This window comes from Macrotis lagotis, chromosome 1 (genome assembly GCF_037893015.1).
Source record: "Macrotis lagotis isolate mMagLag1 chromosome 1, bilby.v1.9.chrom.fasta, whole genome shotgun sequence".
NCBI classification, from domain to species: Eukaryota; Metazoa; Chordata; class Mammalia; order Peramelemorphia; family Peramelidae; genus Macrotis; species Macrotis lagotis.
In genome coordinates this window covers 241,245,005-241,272,105 of record NC_133658.1, presented here as the reverse complement: position 1 = coordinate 241,272,105, position 27,101 = coordinate 241,245,005, and the positions used below count along the sequence as shown (strand labels likewise).

General features: G+C 39.7%; 2 protein-coding genes across 2 annotated transcripts in view; one reads left to right on the top strand and one right to left on the bottom strand.

Moving 5' to 3' along the window:
- HADHB (hydroxyacyl-CoA dehydrogenase trifunctional multienzyme complex subunit beta) overlaps positions 1 to 7,739 on the top strand; it is a 46,542-nt gene extending 38,803 nt beyond the window's left edge. Inside the window, exons 13-16 of the mRNA XM_074209925.1 lie at positions 2,189 to 2,276; positions 3,066 to 3,140; positions 3,748 to 3,912; positions 7,470 to 7,739. Of these exons, the coding sequence (XP_074066026.1) occupies positions 2,189 to 2,276; positions 3,066 to 3,140; positions 3,748 to 3,912; positions 7,470 to 7,505 (364 nt within the window). The 3' untranslated portion in view covers positions 7,506 to 7,739. The remainder of the gene's footprint in view (positions 1 to 2,188; positions 2,277 to 3,065; positions 3,141 to 3,747; positions 3,913 to 7,469) is intronic.
- Positions 7,740 to 12,512: 4,773 nt separating this feature from the next.
- ADGRF3 (adhesion G protein-coupled receptor F3) lies at positions 12,513 to 26,582 on the bottom strand. The gene is made up of 12 exons (XM_074209926.1): positions 26,463 to 26,582; positions 25,522 to 25,695; positions 23,930 to 24,148; positions 21,877 to 22,092; positions 20,635 to 20,778; positions 20,120 to 20,316; positions 19,749 to 19,928; positions 17,429 to 18,811; positions 16,140 to 16,181; positions 15,989 to 16,051; positions 14,735 to 14,924; positions 12,513 to 12,660 (listed from the first exon to the last, which is right to left on the bottom strand). Exons 1-11 carry the CDS (start codon positions 26,557 to 26,559, stop codon positions 14,886 to 14,888), a joined length of 2,754 nt encoding a protein of 917 aa, XP_074066027.1. The 5' UTR covers positions 26,560 to 26,582; the 3' UTR covers positions 12,513 to 12,660; positions 14,735 to 14,885.
- Positions 26,583 to 27,101: the final 519 nt, after the last annotated feature.

The following is a 27,101-nucleotide window of genomic DNA, read 5'->3' as shown; positions in this document are numbered from 1 at the left end:
ACAGGGCTGAGGTGGGGGGGGGGCCCTGCTGCTATATGGAGGGGCCTAGACTGGGATCAGGATCTGAATGTGGTCAGAGCCCCAGAGTCCTGTTCCAGGGGCAGAGGACCGAGCTGGGCAGTCTCTCTCTCTTCACTCCCCTCCCTGGGCCCAGCTCATGCCCTGGGGGCTCCTGCTTACCAGCTTCTGCTTCCTGTTCCTGGATCTGGGCTGCAGTGGAACCACTTTGCTCACTGTGTGCTCTGAGGGCTGGGCTTCACGTGCTCGCTCTGGCAGTGGTCCCCCGCTGTGCCCCCAAGTTGTGCCTGATGCTCTCCGGGGTGTAGATCAGGAAACTCCCCCGCTGCTGTGAGCCGCAGCTCTCAGCATCCTGAGGCTGCCTCCGGGAGGCTGACGTTCCCTCCCTCTGGCGTGCCGCCCCTCCAACCCCAGGGAGCAGAGCCTTTCTGCTGTTTTCCAGGTTACCTTGAGTAGGAGAACTGCATCACTGGGTCCCTCAGTGGGTTCTGTCTCTCAAAAATTTAGAGTCCTTACTTTGTAAGTTTTATGATAGAGCGCCTAAGAGAAGATCCTCTCTTGTCGCCATCTTGGCTCCGCTCCCCCTCAGTTGCCTCTTGATTGATCTTTCCCTTCTATAACCATTGCTCCCCTGCTCCCCTGCTCCCCATCATTGCCAAATAGATACTTCCTAATTATATGTCTCCATGTCAACCCCCCTACTCCCACCCTTGGTTGAAGAACCTTTAGTGACTCCCCATTACCTTTAGAATTAAATTCAAACTCCTCTGTATAGTATCTAAGTCTCTTCAGAACCCAAAATGTATTCCCTCCTCACCTTTGCCTTTTAGTACCCTAATTATCTTTAAAGCTTGACCTTGCAAATAAGTTCTTTTCTGATATCCCTTCATCTTTGAGACTCTGCATTTGCCTACCCCTCAAATTGTTTTGTGTTGATCTCAAGTTTGTGCATGTCAAGGGTAGCCTATGGTCATATGCAAGTTCTCCCTTGGGATGGAGATGCTTTTTGATGTTTACATTAACCATGATACTAGAGGTCACATTCTTACACTCTTACTGCCACTGTATAGGGTGGAAGGAGCAGGGTAGTTTGGTTTAATGGCTTTACCAATGTCTAGGAGTTCCCTCTCATTTTACCATATTGGTGGCAAAATATACAGTTTGAGGGTTCATATTCGTATTCATGACAAATTCCCAAATCAGTCAGCTTTGTAGTGGAAGTGTTCCACATATTTTCCCCCTTACACATTCAGGATTCTAATTGGTAGGTTCAGGAATTATGGTGCAGGAGAGAGAAGGGGATGGTAACATTATGCTGATAGAGGTCTCTAGTGAGACAATTTGAGAGGATGTCATGCAAAGTAGATTCTGGCCATCAAGGATTTCTGATCTCAGATTATAATTGACCAAAGTTGAATTTTTAAAAACTGATTAACAAGAATTTATCAAGTGATAGTTATGGGCAATTGTCCTTTTGGGAATAGAAATACAAAAATGAGACAGTCCCTGCCTTTAGAAGGTTTATATTATACTGGGGGATGGGGAGCATATAACAGTTTCACAAATGAGAGAGAGAGAGAGAGAGTTTGTGTAAATAAAATAGAATAAAATATATATAGGATACATATACATACATACACACACATGCACATATATGAGTATATATAAAATATTCAATGATAGGGAGTGGAGCACTAATAATTAGAGGAACAGAACAGATTTCTGATAGAATGTGACATTTGAGCTAAGCTTTGATGAGAACTAGGAGTTCTAAGAGTAAGAAGAAGGTAAGAGCAAAGAAGAAGAGCATCCCAAGTATAGGGAACAACCTAGACAAAGGCATGGAGGCAGGAGAGTACTGTCCCTTACAAGGAATAGCAGGAAACTCACTTCGGCCAGAAAACAGTTTTTATGAGGAGAGGTGTATAATCAACCTGGAAAAACAGGATCATAACATAGATCTGGAAGGAACTTTAAAGGGCATAAAGTCTAACCTAGTTTTACAGATGAGGAGACTAAGGCACAGAAAAGTGAAGGGACATGCCAGGGCTACAAAGCTAGTAAGGATCTTAGGCAGGATTTGAATCTGGGTCTTCCAAATTCAATGCATTGTCTTCCCACTATGCTAAACTGCCTTTCAAGTTGAAGTGTTGTATCTTTTTCTTTTCAGGCCAACATATGCTACTCCTAAAGTGCTAGAAAAAGCAGGCTTAACGTTGAAAGATATTGATGCTTTTGAATTTCATGAAGCTTTCTCAGTAAGTCTTTTTATTTTATTTTAGGTTTTTTGCAAGGTAATGGGGTTAAGTGACTTGCCCAAGGCCACACAACTAGGTAATTATTAAGTGTCTGAAGCCAGATTTGAACTCAGGTCCTCCTGACTCCGGGGCCAGTGCTTTATTCACTGCACCACCTAGTTGCCCCTCTGTAAGTCTTTTTAAAGAATTATAATTATATAAAAATGTTAGAAGTTCTAGCATAATTCTCCCTCCCCTACTCCCATATTTTTGCTTTTAAACAGGGAAGAGGAGATGGAATTAGATGAGTCTGTGGACCCTGGTTCATCTTTGGCTTACAATGAAAAAGGTTTTAAATATTGGCTTTATACCTTACAGTGATTTGTGTGTGTGTGTGTGTGTGAGAGACAGAGAGAGAGAGAGAGAGAGAGAGAGAGAGACCGAGACCTAGCAGTGATCTGCAAAGTGACTAAAATCAAAATGAATAACCTTGTTTGCTTCTTGGGACCCCTAACCCACTGTATTGGAAGAAAATCAGGCAAATGACCCAAAGGGTGGTGAAAAGCACTTTGGTTTAGAATGCTTCTCAGAAGCTTAAATATTTTCTACCAAAATAATCAGCATCATTACCTTTAAAGTCACTTAAACCCATACCTGAAATAATTTTTGGGTCAAATTTTTGTTTTAGTAATATAATATGTAATATATTATTTTTATTTTATTTAGTAAATTATATTTAGTTGTGTAATATAATATATGGCTTTACATGACATTACAAAGCATTTCTTGCTCAATTTTTTCCTTTCCTAGGGTCAGATTTTGGCCAACTTCAAAGCAATGGATTCAGATTGGTTTGCACAAAACTACATGAATAGGAAAGTCAAGGTAAGTTTTGAAATTAAGCCTGTGTGAATTTCCAATATATGTATGAACATTGGAGTAGAATTGCATGCAAACACATATTCAAAGAGAAATTTTCTATTTATTTAAATATATTTCTTTGCAGCCTTCATAGCTATATAACTTACAAATTCTTCAGCAAAAGCAAAAAAGTCAGATTTATCATGTTTTGGTTATTCTTTCTATTTTTGCTGATGATGAAAAGTATTTGACCATGGCCTTTCATTAATTTAAGGATTACCCTAGGAAGTTTTTGCTTTGCAATAAGATCATAGGATGATATGGAGATCTAGAGTTAGTACATCTCCTTAGAGTTCATCTAATCCAATCACCTCATTTATAGATGAGGAAACTGAGATCTGGAGAAGTTGCAAGACTTACCTGAGATCATATGCACGTAGATAGTAAGTGATAGATAGGATTCAAACTCTAGGTCTATGTTTCCAAATCAGCCTTCTTTCCACCACATTAACATGATTACCAAATGATTGGTGATATGTCTAAAGCCCCTTGTATTGCAACAAATGCTACAAGCCCCTTTCCCTAAATCTGCCTAATGTTACATTCTTCCTTTTCTTTCTATGGGCAATAGGTTGGTGCACCTCCTTTGGAGAAGTTTAATACTTGGGGTGGATCCCTGTCTCTTGGACATCCTTTTGGTGCCACTGGTTGTCGTTTGGTCATGGCAGCTGCCAATAGATTAAGGAAAGATGGTGGTCAATATGGATTGGTTGCCGCCTGTGCAGCAGGAGGACAGGTAAGTTCGATCAACAGCACAGACTCCTAAAATTCACTTTCTGAAAATTTAGAAAAGAACTGAAAAAAAAATTTTCTGTGTTTGGCTTCATGCTAATAGCGTCTCTTCTTTTTAGACAACCATTTCGAAAGGCTTTGTTCTCATAAATAGTATTTAGGCAACTTGGAGGTGGAAGAAATCATTTTTTATCTTCTCTTTCCTCATAAAATTAATTTGGATCTTGTTAGCTATTTTTTTTTAGGTTTTTGTAAGGCAAATGGGGTTAAGTAGCTTGCCCAAGGCCACACAGCTAGGTAATTATTAAGTGTCTGAGACTGGCTTTGAACCCAGGTACTCCTGACTCCAGGGCCAGTGCTTTATCCACTGTGCCACCTAGCCACCCCTTGTTAGCTATTTCTAAGAAAGGTACCTTGTCCATAAAACTGCTTCAGAAGATATAATTTTTTTTAGAGAATTAAATTGCATCTTCATTGCCTAACTAGAGAATTGATTTGCCTCTAGCTATTGAGTATGTAAATACAGAGGAAAAGATCTTGTTATTTTCATCCCATTTACAGTAATCTTTCCTGGATGGCAAACTAAAGACATTAAATTATTGAATACCCTTCTCACCTGCCTTTTAAAAAAATACTGTGTGGGGTTGATAACAGATTTCTCATAATTGATAAACAGCAAATGACTGTTCTTTTTGAATGGTGAATTAAACTAAGGAAGCAAAAATTATAAAAGTGTTTAATGGACATTCCTAATCAAAAGATGGGGAAATTTCTGATATACCACTGACTTCCTTCACATCATTTGAGGTAAGTAATGGAATTATCATCTCCCTTATGCAGATGAAGAAACTGAGGTCCAGAAAGGCTAAGCATCTTGCCCAAGATCATAAATGGTAAATGGAATTCAGACCCAGGTTATCTAACTCTGAATGTAGTGTTTTTTTTCTACTGTATCATAGTTTTCTTTTCAGAACAATGACAGCTATAGATATCCTGAATTTTTTTTGGCATTACTGCTAACTAAAGGAAATTGTGGAGACAGAACAGCAATTCATTGTAAAGACACTCCAGAAAGGTTAACACCTTTTGTAACTGGTGTATGGTTCTGAGCTCCTACTATATGTTTAGAACTGTGAGAAGATATAAAAAATATAATACATGATTCTTCCCCTCAAGGATCTTACAATGTAGTTGAAGAGGCAAGTTATGTATGCACTTAAAAATTTAAATAATAATACAGATCATGAGAGTAGGGGCAGAAAGAATGGTATTGATGTATATTGTAGTAGAATCAAAGGTGAGTAAAGATTAATATGTGCTTGAGTGTTCAAGGAAGGCACCTGAGGGAAGATGGAATGTAAGCTGGCCTTTAACAAGTGGGCAGGTTTCATTAGGACAAGGGGAGGGGAAGAAAGGGAATGACATGAGAAAAGGCCCAAAAATGAGAATGGTATGTGATCTATTTGAAGTGTACATTCGGCAAGTATTGACAGGAGAAGAGGGTTTGTGCTAGAGAGAAGGAAAAACTAGGATAAGGTTAAAGGAGAAGTTAGGTAGGGCAATACCAGATGGAAGAGAACCTTAAAATCTCAGATTAAGAAGAATGTACTTTGTCTAGTAGTTATCAGGGAACCACAGAAAGCTTTTGAACAGAAGAATGGCATATATTAGAAAGGAATATATTAGTTGGATTACTCTTACAGCAGTGTGCAGAGACTGTATTAGAAAGGGGAGAACCTGAGAGTAGAGAAACTGGGTGCAGTAATATATTCATGAGTCTTGACTTGTAGTATTTTCAGTGAGAATTTAAAAGAAGAGATAAATAAGAGAGGCTAAGAAAGAAATTTGGAAAATATTTGTTAATGGTTACATATAAGGGAGGAAAAGAAGTTAAGATTCCCAGATTTGGAAAAGAACTTGAATGATGTTAAAAATAAAAATAGGGAATTGGAAGAACCTACTAGAAGATAGATGGAGAATTTGGTTTTTTACATTTTTGAGTTTAAGATGATGGCATATCCATATAGAAATGTTCAACATTATTTTGGAGATGTTCAAGTAGAGCTTAAGAAACAGGTTTAGGACTAGACATATTCACTGCTTACAGAATGTCTGCTAAGAGGAAGGTACTGTGTAAGGCATGGTGAGATACAGATTTGGGAGTGTGGGAGAAAATTTGGGAGAAAATATTTGAACTAAAGTGTCCCTGAGAATATAAAGACCAGAGAAGGCTAATAACAATAATGATTTGGGGAGTGTCCACATTTTAGGAGGTAGAAAGAGGTTCTGGGCTAAGAAAGGCAGAATGGTCAAAAAGGTAAGACAATACCAGATGAGTGGATGATAATGAAGTCCAAAGGAGAGATTTTCCAGGAGAACAATGATCATCAGTCATGTCAGATTCTGAAGTTGGATTACTTATGAGGTCTGAGAAAAAGCCACCGAATCTTAAAGACAATTAGTTCAATAGAGTGATTTTAATGCAAAGGAATGAATAGGTGATGAGGCTGTGGAGATAACAGGTATAAGGCTTTCAGCCCAAGAAGTTTAGCAATGAGTACAAAAGAAAACAAGCAGGCTGGTGGCTGTGGGGTTTCAGTGGCAGTTTTTTCCTTGTGTTAGGGTATGGGAAATTGATGACCTGTTCATGCTTGAAAGGTATAAGAGAAATCTATTGTATGGGGGAGATGCAAGGGCCAGGAGGAGATGGAGGGAATAGCAGAACTGGAAGATTATTTGCTCCAGAGAACAAGAGGGATGGCCTCTTCTTTGATAGGAGAGATGATATGCATTGAGACGATGTACAGAGAGCATAGGTGCTAGAAAGGAGGGAAGGCAGATGAAGGCCTTCATATTTCTATTTTCCCTGTCAACTAGTAGGTGAATCCCTCTGCTTCAAAGGAAGGGTAGATGAATTTGAGGACTTACAGAGAATAGAGTGGACTAAGGAATCACCAAGAAGTAAATAGACGATACAATGGCCTCATAGGTCTGTCAACTTCTTTAAGCTCTGAACTGCAAACCAAAAAGCTACAAGATTCACAGAATGTTAAGCAGAAGCTTTCTTAAATCCACAGAGAAATCAAGGTGATTGATCTTTGGTCAGTATCAGTTCTCGAGGACCCAGCTTGAGAACTGGGAGGGACTTCAGAGGTCCTTTGTGTCACCAGGCAGACTTTGGTGACCCTGTCACTGCAGATGGACAGATGCTGCTTTCAAATAGAGTTCTTTGATATACTGACTAGATCCCTTTTCCTTCACTTCCTTCATTGTCAGCTAAGTGGCTCAGTGGATAGACCCTGGACAAGTTACTTAACTTGTGCCTACCTCAGTGTTCTCAACTGTAAAATGAGGGTGGTAATAACAGTTACCTTCTAAGGGTGTTGTGTGAAGCAAATGAAATAATATTTGTAAAGTGCTCAGCACAATGCCTGGCACATGATAGGGACTATATCAGTGCTAGCTTATTATTAATAGTATGTGAACATTGATAACATAAGTGATAATAGCAAGAATAGCAATTATTATGATTATATGACAACACTTCTTTCTTCTCTTTAGGGTCATGCTATGATTGTGGAGGCTTACCCCAAGTAAGAAGACTAGAGAATCCCTGAAAGATCTATGGGAGTTCTATGCTGGGCAAGGCTGTTTCAGTGCACTAATAAGAAGTGATCTCTTTTTGTGTGCTTCTCTAGGAAAGCAGGATTTGTAGCCTTTTGTTAAATCTCTCCTCAATAAGCCCTGTGAATGTTCTGAGCTATTCAGTTATCATGGCTTGTAACTCTTTCCAAGGATTTCTTAACCTAACAATATAATGCTTCCAAACAGGTCTTTGTTTCTTTTTTAAATTTTTTTGACAGTTTCATTAGAAACTAAATGAGTGGTTATAATCCTGGGGAGAGAATAATTAAGATTTGACATCATCTCTGTAATATTCTCAAAAGCTACTGGATCAGAATTTTATTTTGCTAATAACATACAGGTAAATACAGTTTCTTTCTAAATAAAATACAAACCAAGTGCCTAATCTAATTTAATAATGAAAAGATGATATAAAAACTAAACTATATTGAGAAACATCAGTAAATGTTTAGACATGGAAATATCATCCCCATTTGCCCAACCTAATAAACTGAAGAAGTATTAGAGACTGGCTGCTTTTTTTTTTTAAACAAGGTGTGTATTGAGATGTGGGTAAGGAGTTCTTGCTAGGTATGGTTAGGGTTAGAGTCAGGAATCAGGATCTGGGTTAGGGTTAGAGTCAAGAAGTGGGAGGAGTACTTATGGTTAGAGTTAGAAGCAGGAGGTGGGAGGTACACTGTATGGTCATGTCTCTGTATGGTCAACTCTTATTCATGTAACCCAGGCATAAGAATCAGGAGTAAACATCAATGGTTTCTTCTTAGTAATTTGCTAGAGATATTTAGCTGAAGTAAAAAATTTTGCCCTTGAAGACAGAAGTGTCTTGGTCAAATGTTTAACGAAATGTTGGAAAGCTCTGCATTAGACCCCTTGTATCCTAGATCTTTTGGTCTATTTTTTAAAAATCCAATAAAGAAAAGGTGCTTTGATAAAGGAAACAGTGCCTAGTTACTGTTTAATTTATCTTGCTAAAATGTTATTGGTTTGCTATCAAGATTATCCACAGGCTAGGCTAAACAGGATGGGTCAGGGAGACCATTATCCTTTACCCCATGACCTTGTCAGCATGGGTCTTTCTACATATGAGATTTTCTTTAGATTTTTTCTTTTTTTCTTTTTTTTAGGTTTTTGTAAGGCAATGGGGTTAAGTGGCTTGCCCAAGGCCACACAGCTAGGTAATTATTAAGTGTCTGAGGTCAGATTTGAACTCAGGTACTCCTGACTCCAGGACTGGTTCTCTATCCACTACAGTACCTAGCTGCTCCCTACATATGAAGTTTTAAGGTTGAAAAGCATCTATTAAATAGAATAAAAATACAAAAGGAAAAGAAATTGCCATTTTCATTACCACCATATGTCTTCAAAAGTTAGCTTATTTTAGACTTCTAACGTTAAGAGCTTGAAATCCAAGCCCACCAGCCCTTTGTGTTTACATAGGAACTTAACTGATATACTCCTAGCAGATGGTTGGCTTCCTCTTTGTCATGACCTCTGCAGGGAACTCACCCAGGGTAGTGATGAGATTTTTTTTCTTCACTAAGTAAAGTTCTGTTACTTATCAGCTTTAATTATACCTCCTTTATCCTAAATTTGTTTAACTCAGGGTTCAAAGAGTGGCCATTATTCTCATTTCACTTTATCAGTTTATATTCATGTTCCATTTGATCTTATGAGTTTTAGGTTCCATCTTCCTGTTATTCATCATTTTTCCAAAGAAACCTAATCTTTTTAATCAATCTTAATACATCAATCTCCCAATTATCTTATTAATTTTATTTGCTTCTCTCCAGGTAGTTCTCCAACTCCTTTGTATCTCATCTGAGGTGTGGATCCTTTATAGTGACATTTAGACACTTTTCCTTAGGGAGTTAAGAGTTCCAAGTTTCTCAGTCTATAACTTGTTCACTTAGAGGTCTAAGCCTGGAGTAGTATGCTTTAACATGTCCCATCTCTTCTCCTTAACTACCTTTGTGACCCTGACTAAGTCACCCTTCAGAGCTTCAGTGAAATGAGAGGGATGACCTCTGAGGGCCCTTCCAGCTCTTAAGTCTATGCTCCTAAATCACATCAGATCCCAGTGGACCAGACAATGAAGATTAAGAAATAAGTAAGTTGTCAGTCTGGATCAACAGAGGGAGTTAGTTCCCCTTAGTAATGAAATCCTACCTTCATCCGGACAAAAATCAAAATATTCTTGGTAGGAAGGGAAGGAGATCTGAGAAGAGATGGAAGAACAAAACTTCTGGAGATGGAAATCAAAAAACAATCTGAAAAAGAAGTGAGCTATTTCGGGGACAGGGCTGGGTGGGGAAGAAGAGAATTTATATAGATCATCACTCCATATTTATAGCAAAATGTCAAGTTTTGCAAATTAACTTTTATAGATAAGGATTAATGTCTTCCAGAAATTTTTAAGTACAATAGCAATTCTCTAGGCAAAAGTTCCAAAGTTTCTTGTCAGTAGCTTTTATCACCAAGTGTTAAATAGTTAAATTAAACCAACTTGTGATTTTTTCAATCTTTCATTGTGGTGTTGTTGCATTCATTCAAATATTCAGTTTAGCCAGTGAGGGAGTGCTGATGGGTGTTTTCCTTTTAGATTGTCCATGACATCTAATACTGGGAGTTCACTTAGCCTTCCTGCCCATCTCCCCTCTGTCCCCGCTTCTAAAAAGCATGATTTGAACTATGTGAACAGATACTTTAAAAATAATGTTTTAAATGACCTATCAGGTACTGCCACAGCCTCCAGAAATACTATAAAAACATATCTCTGAATGATCTTATGGGAACACTAAGCCAGATGCTGAGTCAGCTCCAACCAACTTGCCCCTGATTGTTAAATTTTGAAGATGAGCATTTATACTTTGGAATCAGAAAATGCTATAAATCAGGGCTTGATTTATTGTTCTGTTGCTTATCCAAATGATGGAAAAATAACTAAATTAGGAATGCAGATTAAATTTAAAACTCTGCACACTTTTTTTCCCTGGAGAACTAATTGTTAAACATCTAACAGCACACTCCTGGCCCAGAGATCTTTGGTTTATGTGACAATTAGTTTTAAGATACAATTTAAATTGACTGCATCTCTACAACCCAGACTTGAGTCTAAGGCAGCAGGGCTGAAATTCCAGCTGAGGACTGCCTAAGAGATTTGACAGCATCCACCTTACAGAATCATGCAAGCAGTATTAGGTTATCTCATTGCTGTAGGTCAGTGACTGTCAAACTCAAATAGAAACATGGGCCACTAAAATGTAGAGAAGTATTTCTGCTGATTTCAAGTGAACATAGACAATCACATATTAACGTTATGTTCTATTGTATTTTTATTTTGTCAAATACTTCCAAATTACATTTTAACCTTGTTTGACACCTCTGCTGAGGCTTACTATAGGACCAGTAAGTGGTTTTCCATTTTTTTGTGGTTAGTATCTTAGTTTTACTACAAGCTTCTCCCTAACAAATGTTTCTGAGATTTCATAGGGTTAGTCTGATTAAACACAGTATCAGAAATCTACCTGGTAATTAACAAATGAAGGTATTAATTCTAGTTTCCAGCTTCTTAAATTTTCCTAGGTTTTTAAGATGTTTAACAATTTTCTATATCCTTTAAATTATATCAGTTATCTAAGTTGTGGAACCAAAAGTGCTACTGTGGGAGTCAGGTACTTTTTAATCTATTGTGCTACATGATGGAAGATATTTCAAATGAATCAAGTAGAAAATAGTGGTTTTGCTGGAAAGTTTTGCATTGGTGGGGGGGTGGGAAATGGGAGTATATAAACCCAGACTTACATAATACAAATCTATTATTTGCTGGTTGCTTCCAAACTGAGGGGATGATGGGGCCCCTCAAACTGATGTTAGGATGACAAGATTGTCAACTGGACAGACAGAAACAGAAGTGTGTGTAAAGTGGCTCCCTTCATTTGCAAGATGTGCTAATCCATGTGTAGCTATTTCTGGGACTTTTCAGCAAATCATTAAAAATTCTAAATTTTCCCTGAAAAAAAAAGTTTCCTCTAACAATAAAATCCCTATTTATATGAAAGAAGGGCAAAATTCAGGATTATCTCCCTTTTCACATATCTTATTCTACAAAATACTTCTTTCAAAAAACTGGTGTTTTCTTTATGTTTCTTCCATAAGGATATGATTTCTCTCTCATCACACTCAATTTGTATCAATGTATAACATGGAAACAATGTAAAGACTGACAAATTGTCTTTTGGGGGGGGGAGTAAGATTAGGGGAAAAATTGTAAGACTCAAAATCATGAAAAAAAACTGGTATTTTAAATTTTTGAAATCTGCCCTTCTTCAGCACTTCATGTAATATATATAGCTCCCTTATATCTGAGAATGTGTGAAGACTTTCAAAAAAAAATCATGTCAGTCCTTGGGGTCATTATAGCTTGGGTTTTCTTTCCCTTGAATTTTTTTCTTTGATATAAGGGAAAGAATCCCTGTAGGTTCTGGTGCCTTTTGTTTTGGGGCATGCATGATGGAGGACAAAATAAAGTGAATCAAATAAAATTGTGATTTTCCTAGAAAGATTTGTACTGGTTGCATATAATTTTCTTTGCAGGGGGTGGGGAGGGCAGGGAAAGAAGAATGGAAGCGTATATACGCAATCATAAGCAATATAAATCTGATTTACCTGCTGGTTTTGAACTGGTAGGGGATGCAGTGGCAAAAGTGGTCATTAATTGATATAAAAACAAAATCCATTAATAAAACTCTTTAAAGAATTTGACATCCCACATCAAAATCCAACTTTCTCTTGCACTCTGAAATTTTTCATAATTACATTTAATACTCTAAATAAAATAGTCCCTTATAGAATTATAAGCTATGCTTATAAAATTACTTAAATTGGTTTCTATTCTTGAATTTGAATAAATTTAATATATGAAACATCTGTAAACTTCAATTCAATTGGTAAAACTTCAATTTGTACAGTTGAAACCTCCATAAAGCAAGTTTGAAATAGCAGATTTCATTTTTTTGGAATGGAAAAAAAACAGTAAATCAACTCTCGCCTTATGTCCCAACAGTATATGTGAGAACAGAATCTCCATCAAGTCAAATCTCTTCAAAACCTGGAATAGAAAAAAAATCAGCTCACTAGCTATTTGGGGAAAAGATTAATGCCATTTTGCTAAAAATTTACACATACCATATCTAGATAGTTGCATCAGCTAAAATAGGAGCAGCTCAAATAAATAGTTTTGGACTTTGTAGTCTCTTGCCATGGCAAGGAAGAACTGTTTACTAAGGCTTTAGTTATATCAATCCATAAATTCTAATACTTTGCTTTGGGTAGCTAATTGTAATGGAAGTTTTCTTGAAGGTTTCATTCAAGACTCTTCCCCATTCACAGAAGTTGAGGATAAAACCCAAATCAGAATCATAGTTTGATTCCTAAAAACTTAGTTCCAGTGCCAGTCTTTTTGTTTTTAGGTTTTTGCAAGGCAATGGGGTTTAAGTGGCTTGCCCAAGGATACACATCTAGGTAATTATTAACTGTCTGAGGTTGCATTTGAACTCAGGTACTTGTGACTCCAGGCCTGGTGCTCTATCCACTGCTCTATCACCTAGCCTCCCCCTAGTGCCAGTCTTGCTGGTAGTCTAGTCCTATTCCCCAGGAATTAATGCCCCCACTCTATTTAAAAAGTACATTGTTCTTTTTCTATGTATACTTTTGTCCCCACCCCTCCCCTAGTAGAATGTAATCACTTTGAGAATAGGGCTTAATTGTCTAGCACAAAGTTCAACATTATAAGTATTTAATAAGTATTTGTTGGTAGCTGGAGAAAATGAAACTCTCCTCAGAGGTGGAGGATAAAGTTGTGAAATGCTGTATTTTCTGATAGATCTGTTGCTGAACTGTGGTTCCCCGCCCCCCTCCCCCACTGGGGTCTTCAGTCATTTTTAGTTGTGTCTGACTCTTTGTGATCCTATTTCAGGTTTTCTTAGCAAAGATACTGGAGTGGTTGCCATTTCCTTCTCCAGTACATTTTATAGATGAGGAAACTGAGATGAAGTTAAGTGACTTGTCCTGGATCACTCAATTAATGAATGTTTGGGGTCACATTTGAACTCAGGAAGATTAATACCTACTCAGGTAGGTCTTCCTACCTCCAGGCCCAGCCTCTATCCATTGTACCACTTAGCTTCTCCTTTTCAAATCTTTATTTAAAAGGCTAATTCACTGATTAGTGATAATGAGGGATATATTCAGAAATAAAAAATAATAGAAAAATAGAAAATCATTCTCCGGATCCAGCATAACATTGATATAAGGAACTTTGGATGAACAAACTCCTTCCAAGTTGTTGCAGAATTACACCTGCTAAGAAAGTTGTCTAGTCACATAGTCAATCTGTATCAGATAGAAATTTGAACCTAGATGGTCTTGACTATTCTAAACCAGCCCTCTAATTCACTCTGATTCACTCTTATATAAAAGTAATACCTAGAAAATGTTCATTGAATGAATGAATGAAGATAGTAGCTTCATATGGTGTGAGAAAGCCTTGGAGGGTTATCGGATATCAAAATACGTGGATGGATATAAAACCTACATCTTTTCATCAGACTTCCTATCCCTAGATATCTTTCCCACTATAGGTAATTTATAGCATATTTAATTTACAAGGAGGCAGCTAGGTGGAACATGGATAAAATGATGGACCTGGAGTTAGGAAAACTCATTTTTCTGAATTCAAACCTGACCCCAGACACTTATTAGCTATATGACCTCGGGCAAGTTACCACCCAGTTTGCCTCAGTTTCCTCATCTTTAAAATGAGCATAAAAAGGAAATAGCAAATCACTCCAGCAACTCTGCCAAGAAAACCTCAAATGGGGTCATAAAGAATCAGACATGACTGAAACAATTGAACAACAAAAAAGGTAAATTTGTTTGGGGCCTCACAGAATGATTTATTGGAAACTCAGAGGCTTTTGTGACATAAGAAAGATTTTTTAGAGGGAATGTGTATACCAGTTAGATGATACCACTGTCTTTTCCCAAGACAAAAGTTGCAGGTATTCAAAATTGTAAATACTCAAGACTCACCAGCAGCCTAAAAGCTGTGATTGATCCAGCTACTCCCCTGCAGATCTGATCACCCCAAAAAAGCCTGTGTTCTTTACATAAAGATATTCTACCTCTCAGGTGTGAGTGCTGACGTGGCTCCTGAAGAGGACCACATTTGTTCAAGCTGAAAAGATCCTCTCTGTCTCCAAACCACCTTTCTGAAGCCCTTGTCTCATGTAGTCCCCAAGGAAGAGTTTAATTCATACCAGCATTCTCTGTTCTTCATTTGTTGGATTCCAAGTCACTCATATCATTTGTGGCCTGATATGGAGCAAAAGAACCCAATTACTGAGAAGTTTGGCTAGTTAGCTGTTCCCCTCACACATCTGTGTCTCTCCTGGCCCTTTTTTTCTTTTGTTGCTTAGGTCCCTAAAGCACCACTATCTCAATCTGTAGTTTGCAATGCCCTGTTCCACACCCTTGTGGACCTATACTACCTACTTGCCTCAAAGGATAGATGAGGGGAAAGAGGCCCAGAAGAGACAAGTGAACCTGAACCATAATTAGGAATCCAGCTATTCTGATTTTCTAATATTCATCTTTTTCTTTTGATGATAAATAGAATAGAAAATACAGTATGTAATTAAATTAAAAAAACAATATTTTTTTTTATTTTTTTTGGGGGGGGTAGATGTGGCTACTCTCTTCCCCATGTAGATCACACTCCTTCCATGCCATGGTAATATTTTCATAAGTTGTGATTTAAAGCAGCAACCACCTGGTAGCCAGCCTTCTGGAGATCATCCTCCTCACCCTTAGGCTAGTTCTTACCTGAAGCCTTTTCACGTTAGTAGGGCCTATCAGAGTTGGCTCAGGAAGCATCCAAGTGATACTTAACAGGGTTGAGGCCTAGGCCTGTGATATCACTGGTATAGATGAGGAAATTCTCTTTATTACAATCCATACAGGTTGGCACCTTCTCTGCCTCTTCCAGAATTTCCCAGAGCACTGAGAGGTGGAGTGATTTTCCTAGGTTCACCTAGCCACTATTCAACAAAGACCAGACTTGAATCCTGGTTCCTAGGTTTGTGGTCAGATGCCTCTCCACCTAGCCACACTTCTTTTTCTTTCTTATTTTTGAAGGCAATAGGTGTTGTGACTTTCCCAAGATCACATGGCTAGTACATGCCAGAGGTCAAATTTGAACTCAGGTTTTCCTGACTTCAGGGCTGGTGTGCACTGCCTCTTTATATGTATGTTAAATAAAGCAAGCATTTCTAAAGACATGTCCTAAGCCTAGCCACATAATTAAAATTCAGGTCCTAACTACCTTCTGACTAATTTAGGGACTGTCTCTGCTGGGGACAGGGATGTTTCCAACTCACCAGAGAGACAGTGGAGACAATAGGAAGAATACAGCAGAAGTGTTTGAGTAATTCTTCTTGTATCTGCAAAGGAAATAGAACACAAGTTGGTAGAACTGGCATGTCCTTGTTGTCCAGAACCCCATCTAGAAGGGTGGTCAAGCACTCTCACCTTTTTATCCATAAGACAGCCAAAGAGTAAGATGAAGATCCCCTGAGAAAAGAGATGGAAAATGCATCGGTGGGGACCAAAACTTGCCTATACCACCTTTTTACTTCTCTTGCCACTGTGATTTGAAAGCCTGTCATTTCATCTTTCCCAGATTATTCTCCCATATACCTAATTTCTGTTCCATCTGCCAACATCAGGTCCTAAGATTCCTCCACTGGAATATTTGTGTAGTTTAGTTAAAAATAATATAGAGGAAATTTCTGGCAACTTCACAAATAAGCTATATTTTGAATATTATATTCATTTACTTTCTTCAATACTTAACAAGAGATTCATGGGGATGAACATGCTCTCTAGTACTTCAGATGACAACCCCTCTATACCTCAGTGGATATTATTTGAGTTGCTGGGGATGAACATGCTGTAGATGGCAACCCCTCTATATCTTAGTGGCTGTTATTTACGAGTTCCTATGACCAAAATAATACATCAACTGGTGTCCAACTTTGTAGTGATTTATCAAAGCTCATTTTCAGATGGCAGTCCATCTCCTGGAATGTATTAGAAGCCTTTCCGACTTGAGCCCAGGATCACCTTCACATTCTGCCACATTCACCTTTATTGAGTCTCAGTAAAATGAGGGGTTGGACTAAATGGCCTGAGACCCCTTACAGGTTTAGTTGTATAATCCTGTAACAAATTATCCTTTGATTCACTGCCTCATAAGTCACTGAAATAAATCTTTAGTGATGGTATCTTTATGTAGGACCTAGCAAAAGAATTTGAAGTATCGACAATTTTAGGGGGCCCAGAAATTATGTTCTTGGTATCCAGAACTCAGTAAGTGTTAAAGTAAATGTAAATGCCAAATGCTGCTCATTTTCTCATTTACCCCTCCCTCAGCCTCCCTGGGGAAGGGATTTTAATTCTTGATCTTTTGCAGATGGGGAAAAAGATTCAAAGGAAGGAAAGAATCAAGACTTGACTACAATAAATCTGGGAATAGAGCCCAGTTATAATAGTTCCTAGGACTCTGCCCTATTGACAAGTTCCCTAGATAATAATATCTCAGGAGAAACCATGTCAGTGGTCATACAAATTGGAATCTCAGAACCTGGAATTCCTTGGAAATCTTAGCAGATAGGGAAAGTAGGGAAGAAGAAAACTGAAACTAGGAAGCTGATTAGTGCAAGTAAATGGGCCATGGAAAAATAGTTGCTATTAACTAGCTAAGCATCACTTTGCCAGAAGGCCAAGAGCAATATGAATAATCAGGGACTTTCACGTACCTGGGAGGTATTAAGAACTGTGAATAGGTAGTGAGGGAACTTGTTGCCTCCGTCCATCAAAGTGGCCAAGCCCAGCACCCAAGTCAGACCGAAGATGGGCATGAGGATGAATAGTGCCTTGATCACACCTAGAATGGCCTGCCGCTTCTCAATCTGGGGCCCCTCAGACAATGAGGGCCTCAGCAGTTTCACCACAGCCATTGCCAGCACCAGCCCATTCACCCCTACTATGACTAATACTGGCCCCACAAAAGTATAGAGTGCTCCACCCTTCCCATCCAACCAGCATGCATCCTCCCGCAAATATTTTCCTTGAGGGATGTACAGGCCCAATGTTGTACCAGCTAACCCCAAGGGGCACAGGTAGCCTAAGATAAACATGATAGGCAGTACATGGTGCTTCGACAGGTGGTGAAAGACAAAGATGAGCTGGTGAGCTAGCACCAGGGCTTGGGCTAGCATCCAGAAGAAAGTAGCTAAGTAGAAAAAATGGCAAAGGAAGGTGACAGGTAGGCAAAGTGGGCTGTGGGGGCCAAGAGATAACAATGATGTCCCAAGAAAGAAAGTGTCAGCAGCAAGCAGGCAGAGCACCACATTGAGCAAGGCCACGTGTCGAAAATAAGATATCTTGTTCCGGACTATCACCCTCCATACAACTCTGTATATTCCTAGGCATAATAATAGGGCCAATATTGAGGCCCCCAGACCCACCTGACTAAGTAATGTCAAAGTCGGGTTGTCTGGGACAGAATGGAGGGACATAAGGATGGAAAAGGAGGTTAAGTGTGAGCAGATACACTGAGTAGTGCTGTGGGTATCACCCACTCCAGCCTCACAGCCCTCCCTAGACCAGGCACCTGCACCCTGAAACAGGTTGTGGTCCCAAAATACACAAGTGGGAGAACCCTTTGTACCCCCAAAATCCATGATGATTTTCACTTTGGTTATAGTCTGATTACCATCTTTGATGGAGTTTGAGAGAACCAAGTCAGGAGTGTCATAGACCAAGTCTCTTAACCCTTGCCCATAGTTCATGGGTAGTATATGACCCAATTTACTCAGAACCATGCTGCTGATACTAACTTGGCCAGTCTCCCAAGCCAATTGAGCCAGTGCATGGTGGGGGATTTTTGCCCTGAGGGGAGGATGAGTGGAAAAGGAGACACTGTAGTCCTCTGGGATCTTAGGTTCAAGAAGTTTGGTCTGCAGCTGCACATTAGGCAAGATGAGATTGAAGGGGTGGTCACTGGAACACAGGCTTTGACCCAGGTTCTCCACAGCCTGGAGGATTGTTGAACTCACCGAGGGCACCTGGGCCAGGGCTGGGGCCCAAAGAGAATCAAGGTCCAACTCCAAAAGGTCATTTGTGGCCACTAGAAAATCCTAGTCATAAAACACAGACATTAGCATCCAATGGACAGAGTCCATGGACTCAGCCAAGAGCACAGCTAATTTTGCTTCGGTCCCTCTCCCCAGAGAAAATCAAAAGTAGAGAAAGAAGGGCAGGTATATGAAAAAGGAAGTCATCTATCCAGTAAGCTAGACAAAGCTACACTGGCTATAGAGTATACTTCCAGGAGCCATCTGTAGGCTAGACAGTCCACAGTTTCACATCCCTTGTATTACCTTAAAAGAGAGTCTCTCTTTGACTCCCTGCTCCTGGACATATCCTAAGGTTTGTGGAATCAATCACTATGCATAGGAGTCAGTGGAGTGGGTCAACACTGAGATATATATGCACAAATTGGGGGAAGAGTATCTATCCACATGTGATAGATATGTAATTGTGTGTGTTCATATGTATTATATTTCCTAGATTCTGGCTACTTTTGTACCCTGGATACATGTGCCATGAATATACATGATCAGCTGGACAATTCTTTACATGTACATCTAACCCTGCCTTTTCAATGGGGATCTAAGCAGATCCATTTGCCCTTGTATAATTATAATTGTATGCAAGTATACTGGTATGTGTGCATTTATGTGCCTGTTAGGGTCCATGTTCATGCATCTGTAAATGGGGATGACCTCCCAGGTAGCTTTGTTTCTGTGCTTATATGGCACAGCCCTCAGCTCTCAGGCTTTCAACCAACCTCTCCAGAACAACATGTTCCCAATCCCAAGCTTGCAGGTGTGGTGCTAGGAAGGGACAGGTTAGAAGATAAAGATGGGTAATTTGAAGGAACCATTATCCCCCAGCCCAAGGTTTGCCTAAGAGGGCAAAGATTCCCAGGACAAGGTCAAAAAACAAACTGGCCTTTAGCATTTCTCCCACCTGCTGTCTCCTAGACTCTGTGACTCCTGACATTGTGCTCACCTCCATGGTCTGACTGGGAAGTGCTGTCCTGGTCCTGGTCACCACCTGGGCCAAGATTTTCACAGTATCCAACAGTGCTAATAAGTCAGAGGGGGAGTTCACGGTCACTACATGCTCCCGCAGCTCTGCCATGAGCTGTGGCACCTTCTTCTTTGGGTTGCCTTGGCCTGCCAACAACAGCTGCATCACAAAGAAGGAAAGAGGAGTCAGGGAAGAAAGGGAAAAGCAGTGGGTAAGGACCTTGGCATAAAGGCTCAGAAAACAAACTGACAAGGTCCTCTCTCTTTGTAATCTCACACATCCTGATTCAGGAGGTGAATTTAGCTTAGGACCTAAGTTCTGCAGCATTCAAAGTGCTTCAAAAGCTTCACCTGGGCTGTGTGAAACATGGCCACTAGCCTCACATCAGTGCAGCTGCTGGTGATGGGTCCCCAGATGCCTTTGGCCCCACAGTTCCTCTCAACCATTCCTGTCCTATTCACAGGACATGGGATCTGGGCCACATGTCCAGCTTTAGTGATGTTCCAGTCACCACCCAAAGAGTCTTGGGGGCAAGTAATATCGTGATCTGAAGGGATAAACACAACACTTTCAGTAGTTTTACAGGAGCACTTCTTGGTGAAGAAATTTCCTATAATTGGGTTCAAGTCTTAATCCTGTCCACCCAAGCTGGGAGTATTGAGCAATTCTAAGTCTGTTTCTGTTCTGGGATAGAGCAGACAGACCTAGATCTATCTTGGAATAACAAAGACCTATAACCCTTCCAGGCATAGGTCACTAGTCATTAGGCACTAGGTACGTTGGACATATCTGAGACAAGACTGCCTATCCTGAATCATGGTGATGAAGATAGGGACCAAAGAGTGTCTGGGCAAGATCTTCCTACCCTGGATAATGGAGACGGAGATAGGGATGCTCACAGGGGCCAGTCCAGGGCTCTGCAGCTTACAAGTGTACTTGGTATCATTCTTAGGGCAGCTTGGCTCAACTAGAGTGAGACACTGTGTCCCAGAGGTACTGGACAAGAGTGCTGGAGAATAAAAGGAAAAAGGAACTCTCATTAGAGTTTGGGCAGTTGCCCAGGATCTTGACAGAATCATAAACTTAGAAGAGATAGCAGAGGCCATCTCATCCATCTCTTCATTTTACTGAGGAGGAAAATAGAAGTGACCTGTTCAATATTACAGAGCTAATAATAAAAGAAGTAGGATTGAATACAGATCTTCCTAAATCCAAGTTCAGCAATTTCTTCTCCCATTATGCCATGGTACCACCCTATGTTTTTGTGAAGTAGAGAGAAGTTAAGGGTATGCAGACAGAAGGGGGAAAGAATTGATGCACTACTGATATAGTTGTGAATTGATAACAACATTCTAGAAAACAATTTGAAATTATTTGAGAAAAGTCACCAGATATTCTTATCCTTTGATCCAACACTTCCACCACTGGGCATGTACACCCACAGAAGTCAATGATTTAGGGAAAAAAAGATGTCCTATATCAACGAAAATCATTATAGCAAGATTTTTTGTAGTAGCAAACAAAAAATGTTAACAAAGGAGGCTGCTTTCATTTGGGGAATGACTGAACAAATCATGATATAAAAATATAATGGAATAGTATTATGTGATAAGAAGAAATAAAGGTAAAAAATTTCAATTGATTGTGAAATATGAGAAATCTTGTATGAATTTGTGCAGTACCTGGTAAGCAGAGTGTATGTGTATGTGTATATATATATATATATATATATATATATATATATATATATATATATATATGTATATGTGTGTGTGTGTAGATACCCACATAAAAATCACAATAGTAGAAATGAAAAGAGTACAAAAAGATACTTAACTTTGGGATAAATATGAGTGATATTGCATCCAGAGAACAGAGGGTTAACAAAAGTGTCAGATATGGAGGGACACAACTGTATTGGCCTATTTTGCTTGGTTCATTTTTTTACAGGGGAAGATTATTTAATTGAATTTTCAAAGAATACTCACAGAGTCCTATCTTAGCAAGGAAAAGCCTTATATAGGAAAAGCACCATATATAGAAATAGAGTGAGAGTCATAGAGGACACTATATTCCCCCCAACCCCACCCTCCACAGTCTTTCATACCTGTGGTACTGGAAAGGTATTGAGGGCTCCAGGAGGCAGCATAGGTCAGATTTGTTTTGGGAATGCAGCATCTCAACTGGAAGCCAGAGAAGGCATTACAGGAAATAGAGAGCTGACTTGGATGTCGAATCACATCACTGGCCTTCAGGGGCACTTCCACCATCTGATGCAGCTCCCACAGGAAACCCCGGGACACAAAGCGGCAGATATACTGGCCTATGGGCACATGAATTGATCTGTGTGTGCACACACTGATTTTCTTACGTTTCCCTCAATTGCTTCTGACCTTGACAGTTTGTAGCATAAACCCTGGCAGATTAGAACTCCTCCCTCCCTCTCCTTCAGCCCTTTACCCCATTCTCCTACTGTGTGATCCTAGTGCTGACTCAAAGATGGAACCTTGGCTTGGGGAAAGGATGACAAAATGCAGCTGTTGTTGTTCAGTTAAGTTGTTTTTCCCCCCATTGTGGCCAACTCTTCATGATCCCATTTGGGGTTTTCCTGGCAAAGATACTGGAGTGGTTCATTATTTCCTTTTCTAGCTCATTTAACAGATGTGGAAACTGAGGCAAACAAGATTAAGTTATTTGCCCATGGTCACACAGCTAGTAAGAGTCAGAGGTCACATTTGACCTCAGGAAAATGAGTCTTTTTGATTATAAACCTAGCACTCTATCCACTACACCAACCAGCTACCTCAGTTGGTTTGACTTAACTATATTTCTTTATTACAAGGAAGGATTCATAGGGTCAGGGATAAGTTTGGGGGAGAGAGGGGCATAAATGGGAATCACTTATTCAAGTATAATAAAACATTATAGAATCTAACACAATATGTAAGCATATAATGATTATTGGTTTTTTTAAAGAAGAAACTTTAGAAAGAAAGAATATCAGATTATAAAACTGAAGACTAAATAGTCCTTTAGAGGGCATTCCCTTTTCCAAAAATAGGAATCTGATGTGGAGATCTGATATCTTTTATTGTTCAATTAGTTCAGTTTTGTCTGACTCTTTGCAACCCCATTTAAAGGGAAAAGTACTAGAGTGTTTTGCCATTTCCTTATCCATATCATTTTGACAGATGAGGAACTGAGGCAAAGAGGGTTAAGTGACTTTTCCAGAGTGACATAGCTAGTGTCTGAGGCCAGATTTGACTCATCTTCCTGATTCCAAGTCCAGTGCTTTATCCACTGCACCATCTAGCAGACCATCTAATATCTCTAGGGATAATAATTACAGTTTATATTTATATAGCTTTAAACTTACAAAGTAATTTTTATAGGGTACTAATTTCATTCAAGAAATTCTATGAAGGGCAATGTGAAAATTATTAAACCTATTCCACAGAAAAAGAAAATAAGAGATTAAGTGATTTGCCCAAAGTAATATAGTGGTAGACCTAGGATAAGGAACATAAGGTCACTGATTCAGAACTGGAAGAAATCCTAGAGGTCATCTAGTCTTCACCAATCCTACCCCCATTGCATTTGACAGAAGAGGAAATAGTTCTAACTTGCCCATTATACAGGTAATGAGCAAAGACATGATTCATCCCCTGACTACAGCTCCAAAAGACCTTCCACTGCATGTCATGGCCTCTTGCCATAGTATTTTAGATTTGGAAGGAACCTTGGAGATCATCTAATCTCAAATTCTCATTCTACAGATAAAGAAGTGAAGTGATATGTCCAAGGTCATATAGCTGGCTGATAGCAGGGCTGGGGTTTCCCCCATCCCAGAAAGACTAGAACCAAATCTTTGGGTTCTAGATCCAAGGTTCCTTTCTATCTTCTCTCCTTGCCCCTTCATTAGCCTAATTTCAGCTAATCCAAATGCCTTTCATATTGATAACAAATCTCACAATCAAAATGAGAATTTACTATAGTTTCATTTCCCTTTTTCTTGTTCTCAGTTGAAACAGCCATCAACTTTTCTACAATCTCCATCTAATTTACATACTTATTACCTTCCCTCTTTGCTATCAAGCCACCTGGTTCAATCATCAGGACAAGGAAGAAAAGCAGTAGGAAGAAGAGAAGGAGGAAGCTACCTGCCCAATCTTGAGAGACATTGGTGATGGTGAGGATAGCCCGGTCTGTCTCAGCACTAAATGACACCTGAGTTCCAGATTGCAGTATCACAGGTTTATGGTTCCCCAGTGGCTGCAGGTGCCAGCTCAGATGAGTGGCCTCATGGCTAAGGAATACTGCCAAAGACACAGTGTTTCCAGAACTGGGCATTGCTGAATTCAGACTTAGGTTCCCAGGGACTAGTGAAGAAGCCAAAATAAAAGAAAGTCAGGAGGAAAAGATGAGATTTTCAGAATAAACGTGGTGTTTCTGTTGCTGCTTCTCCACCAATTAATCAATCAACAAAACATTTATTAAGTGCCTCTTCTGCACCAGGCATTGGAAATAGGGAAAAAAATGAAATAGCCCTTGCCTTTTAGGATACAATTGCCTATTTTCCAGAATGACTTATCCAAGATTTTTTTGTTTTTGTTTTTCTGAAGGTTATGAAGACAGAAGGAGGGAAGGAAGGCATGTACACTGGACACTCAAAGCCATCTCACTCTCTCTCACTTCCTAGGGATTTCCCCTGCCCTGAACCAGCTTGATGGACTTCATGTTGGTTGCTCAGGATTTGAAATCACTATGGTTTCTACTTCCCACCTGTCTTCTTGTCCTTTTGAAATGACTGTTTTCCTCAGCTTTGGCTTACTCTCTCTGTTATTTACTCCAATCATATTGGCTTCTTCCCCTAAAGTAAGGGAATTTGCCTGGTCTCCCTAAAGTCAAGGTTCCTATTTTGCTGTTGTCTCAGTAATCCCTAGGAGTTCAGGAAAAGGATGCCTGCATAAGGTTGGATAAATCTCTTTGTCTTGACAAGTATTCTGCATGTGACTGGGTGTGGCTAAGAGCTTCCAGAGCCCCATCAAAGATAAGTAATAAGAAATAAGGGCCCTGTGAAATATTATCTAGATATTTCCTCCCCTTGACCAGATGTGGAGTAACAAACCAGTAGAGACTCCCATCCTGTCCATTTCTGTCCATAGGTCTCATGACTTTGAGCCATAAATCCAGGATCTGTGTTTACAAAGAAATTTGTAATGTACTACCATCCAGACTCAGTATTTTTACAAGGATTAGGATTTTTCCTTATTGCAGAATCTGAGAACTTCAAAGGGTTTGAGGGTAAAAGATTCAGATTGGATTAGAGGCCAGAATGGGCTTGCTACACTGATTGAGAGAAATGAGGAGGGTGGTGACCCAGGCACACAAATCATCTGGTCTTATACCTGGTGTTCCCTTTTGGTATTTGCTTTGATTAGCTCTATGCTGGTTCTTCAGGATTTAGAACCTCCATAGTCTCTCCCATCTCCCATCTTGCCCCTTTGGCATAAATGCTCTGATCAACTCTAGCTTACTCTGTTAGTCAGTAAATAAGCATTTATTAAGCAATTACTGTGTTCTCAGCATTGGATAAACAAATAGAAAAAAAAGTCAATACCTGTCCCCAAGGAACTTACATTTCCTGATCATGACTTGAGCCATCCCTCTAATGGAAGGGGGCTTGACTGGCCTACTCAATGCCATACCTTTGACAAAGGCCTAGTCAAAATCAATACCAAATCCTCCTTACCAGGTGGCAGTAACTGGCAATACCCAGTATTAGGTTGATGAAAGATGATGCAGTTATGGGAGTGGAACCAATATGAGTCATGGCAGGTATTGTGATGGTAGAAGACACTGGCATTCCATCCATGCCCGGGTAGACAGAAGCAGTTGAAGCCCTCATCATGTTTTGTAGCACACACTGTAGAAGGTGCAAAATGGGCAAATTGATCAAGAAAATCAAGTCCCGACCACCATCTCATGCCCAAGAGCCATTCAGAAAGAATACCAAGGTCTTAGAATAATGGGAACATTCATAATCAAACATGAATCAATTACTTGTTATGACTCTATATAGCAATACAGAGGAGAAGTCAAGATCCATGAGAGGGCTTAATCCCTGAATCACATGTGCTGGAAAAGGATAGGTCAAGGACATGGTCTGGATTTGAACCAGCATCTAGGATGGACATTATCTGCAATGCACTCTCTCCTTGAGTCTGATCCACAAAATCAATAACCCCATTTAAGGCTTTTTTAAAACTACCATCCTGAAAGACTCAAGGTCTTTCCTGATCTATCTCTTCTTCCCCCCTTCCCACACCATTGTAATTACTTCTCCCAATCTCTCTTTTTTTTGTATATGCTTTAAACTTACTTCTTGTGTATACTTGCTTTTCCTTCCTCTGAAACCTCTTGCTGAAATTGAATTGAAGTTTGAGGATGAAGGGGAAAGGGAAGGAAGGAAGGAAGCCCATGCTTTCTTTGAAGAAAATAAGAGCACATACCTGTTCGGTGTCTTGATAAGTAGTCCTAGCTTCATTCTCCCAAGGATTGTCCTGAACATTTTAACTGAGCTGGCTTCATGAGGACTGAGGAGTATGGTTGCCAGATGCCCACTCCACCCCTTAAATCCCCTTTCCTTAAAAGAATTGAGAGGCAGAGAGTAGTGTCTTACTGTTTTCTTACCTGTGGTGAGACTGATGGCAATGAGATCTCTTAGGGACGGGGGAAGAATTGGGTTACTAAAGAAGGAAGGGACCCAGGTCTTTTCCAGCACTTCCATTCGAACATAGGCAGTAAAGAGAGTTGTTTCTAGAAGAATAGAGGTGGATATAGAATCCAGGGTACAAGATGAAAATTGTCTCTGTTCTAGCTGCCCTCGTAATTCCTAAACTCTTCTACAAGAATCGGGTGCAATTGGCAACTAGTGCTTTGACCCTCTGGTTTAGGAGTCAGCCAGATAGACATTTCTTCCTGTATCTATCCATTGTCCCATCTCTTACGTCCTCCCTTTGTTCAACCTGAGGTTCCCCTAGTGATCATCTCACCAGCTGCTTGCCTCACATGGTATGTGGGCCTCCTGGTTTGTCCTTCTGTTGCCAGACCCCAGGTTTCCTGGAACAGAGTACAGAGAGAACTCAAAGAAAGTCAAGGGAAAGGACTAGATGACCTCCTGCTCTGTCCCGAGGACTTCCCTCCTTCAGGGACCATTCCCCTCTAGTTTTCTTCTAGTTGGTTTTTTTCCTAGCCTTCTCTCTTGGTCAGGAAACGATTCTGAGTAGAAGACAAGATTACTTATGGCAAGATCAGCCTTCATCTGGAAGG

What these genes read in the sequence shown, in the direction of transcription:
- ADGRF3 (XM_074209926.1), bottom strand. Translation starts at nt 26,559, where the DNA reads ATGGAAGTGCTGGAAAAGACCTGGGTCCCTTCCTTCTTTAGTAACCCA. An exon ending in CAGTTCTTAATACCTCCCAG is followed by an intron (nt 16,182 to 17,428) that starts GTACGTGAAAGT and finishes CTCTTTTCTCAG; the next exon opens with GGGATCTTCATCTTACTCTT. An exon ending in GCTGTCTTATGGATAAAAAG is followed by an intron (nt 16,052 to 16,139) that starts GTGAGAGTGCTT and finishes TTTCCTTTGCAG; the next exon opens with ATACAAGAAGAATTACTCAA.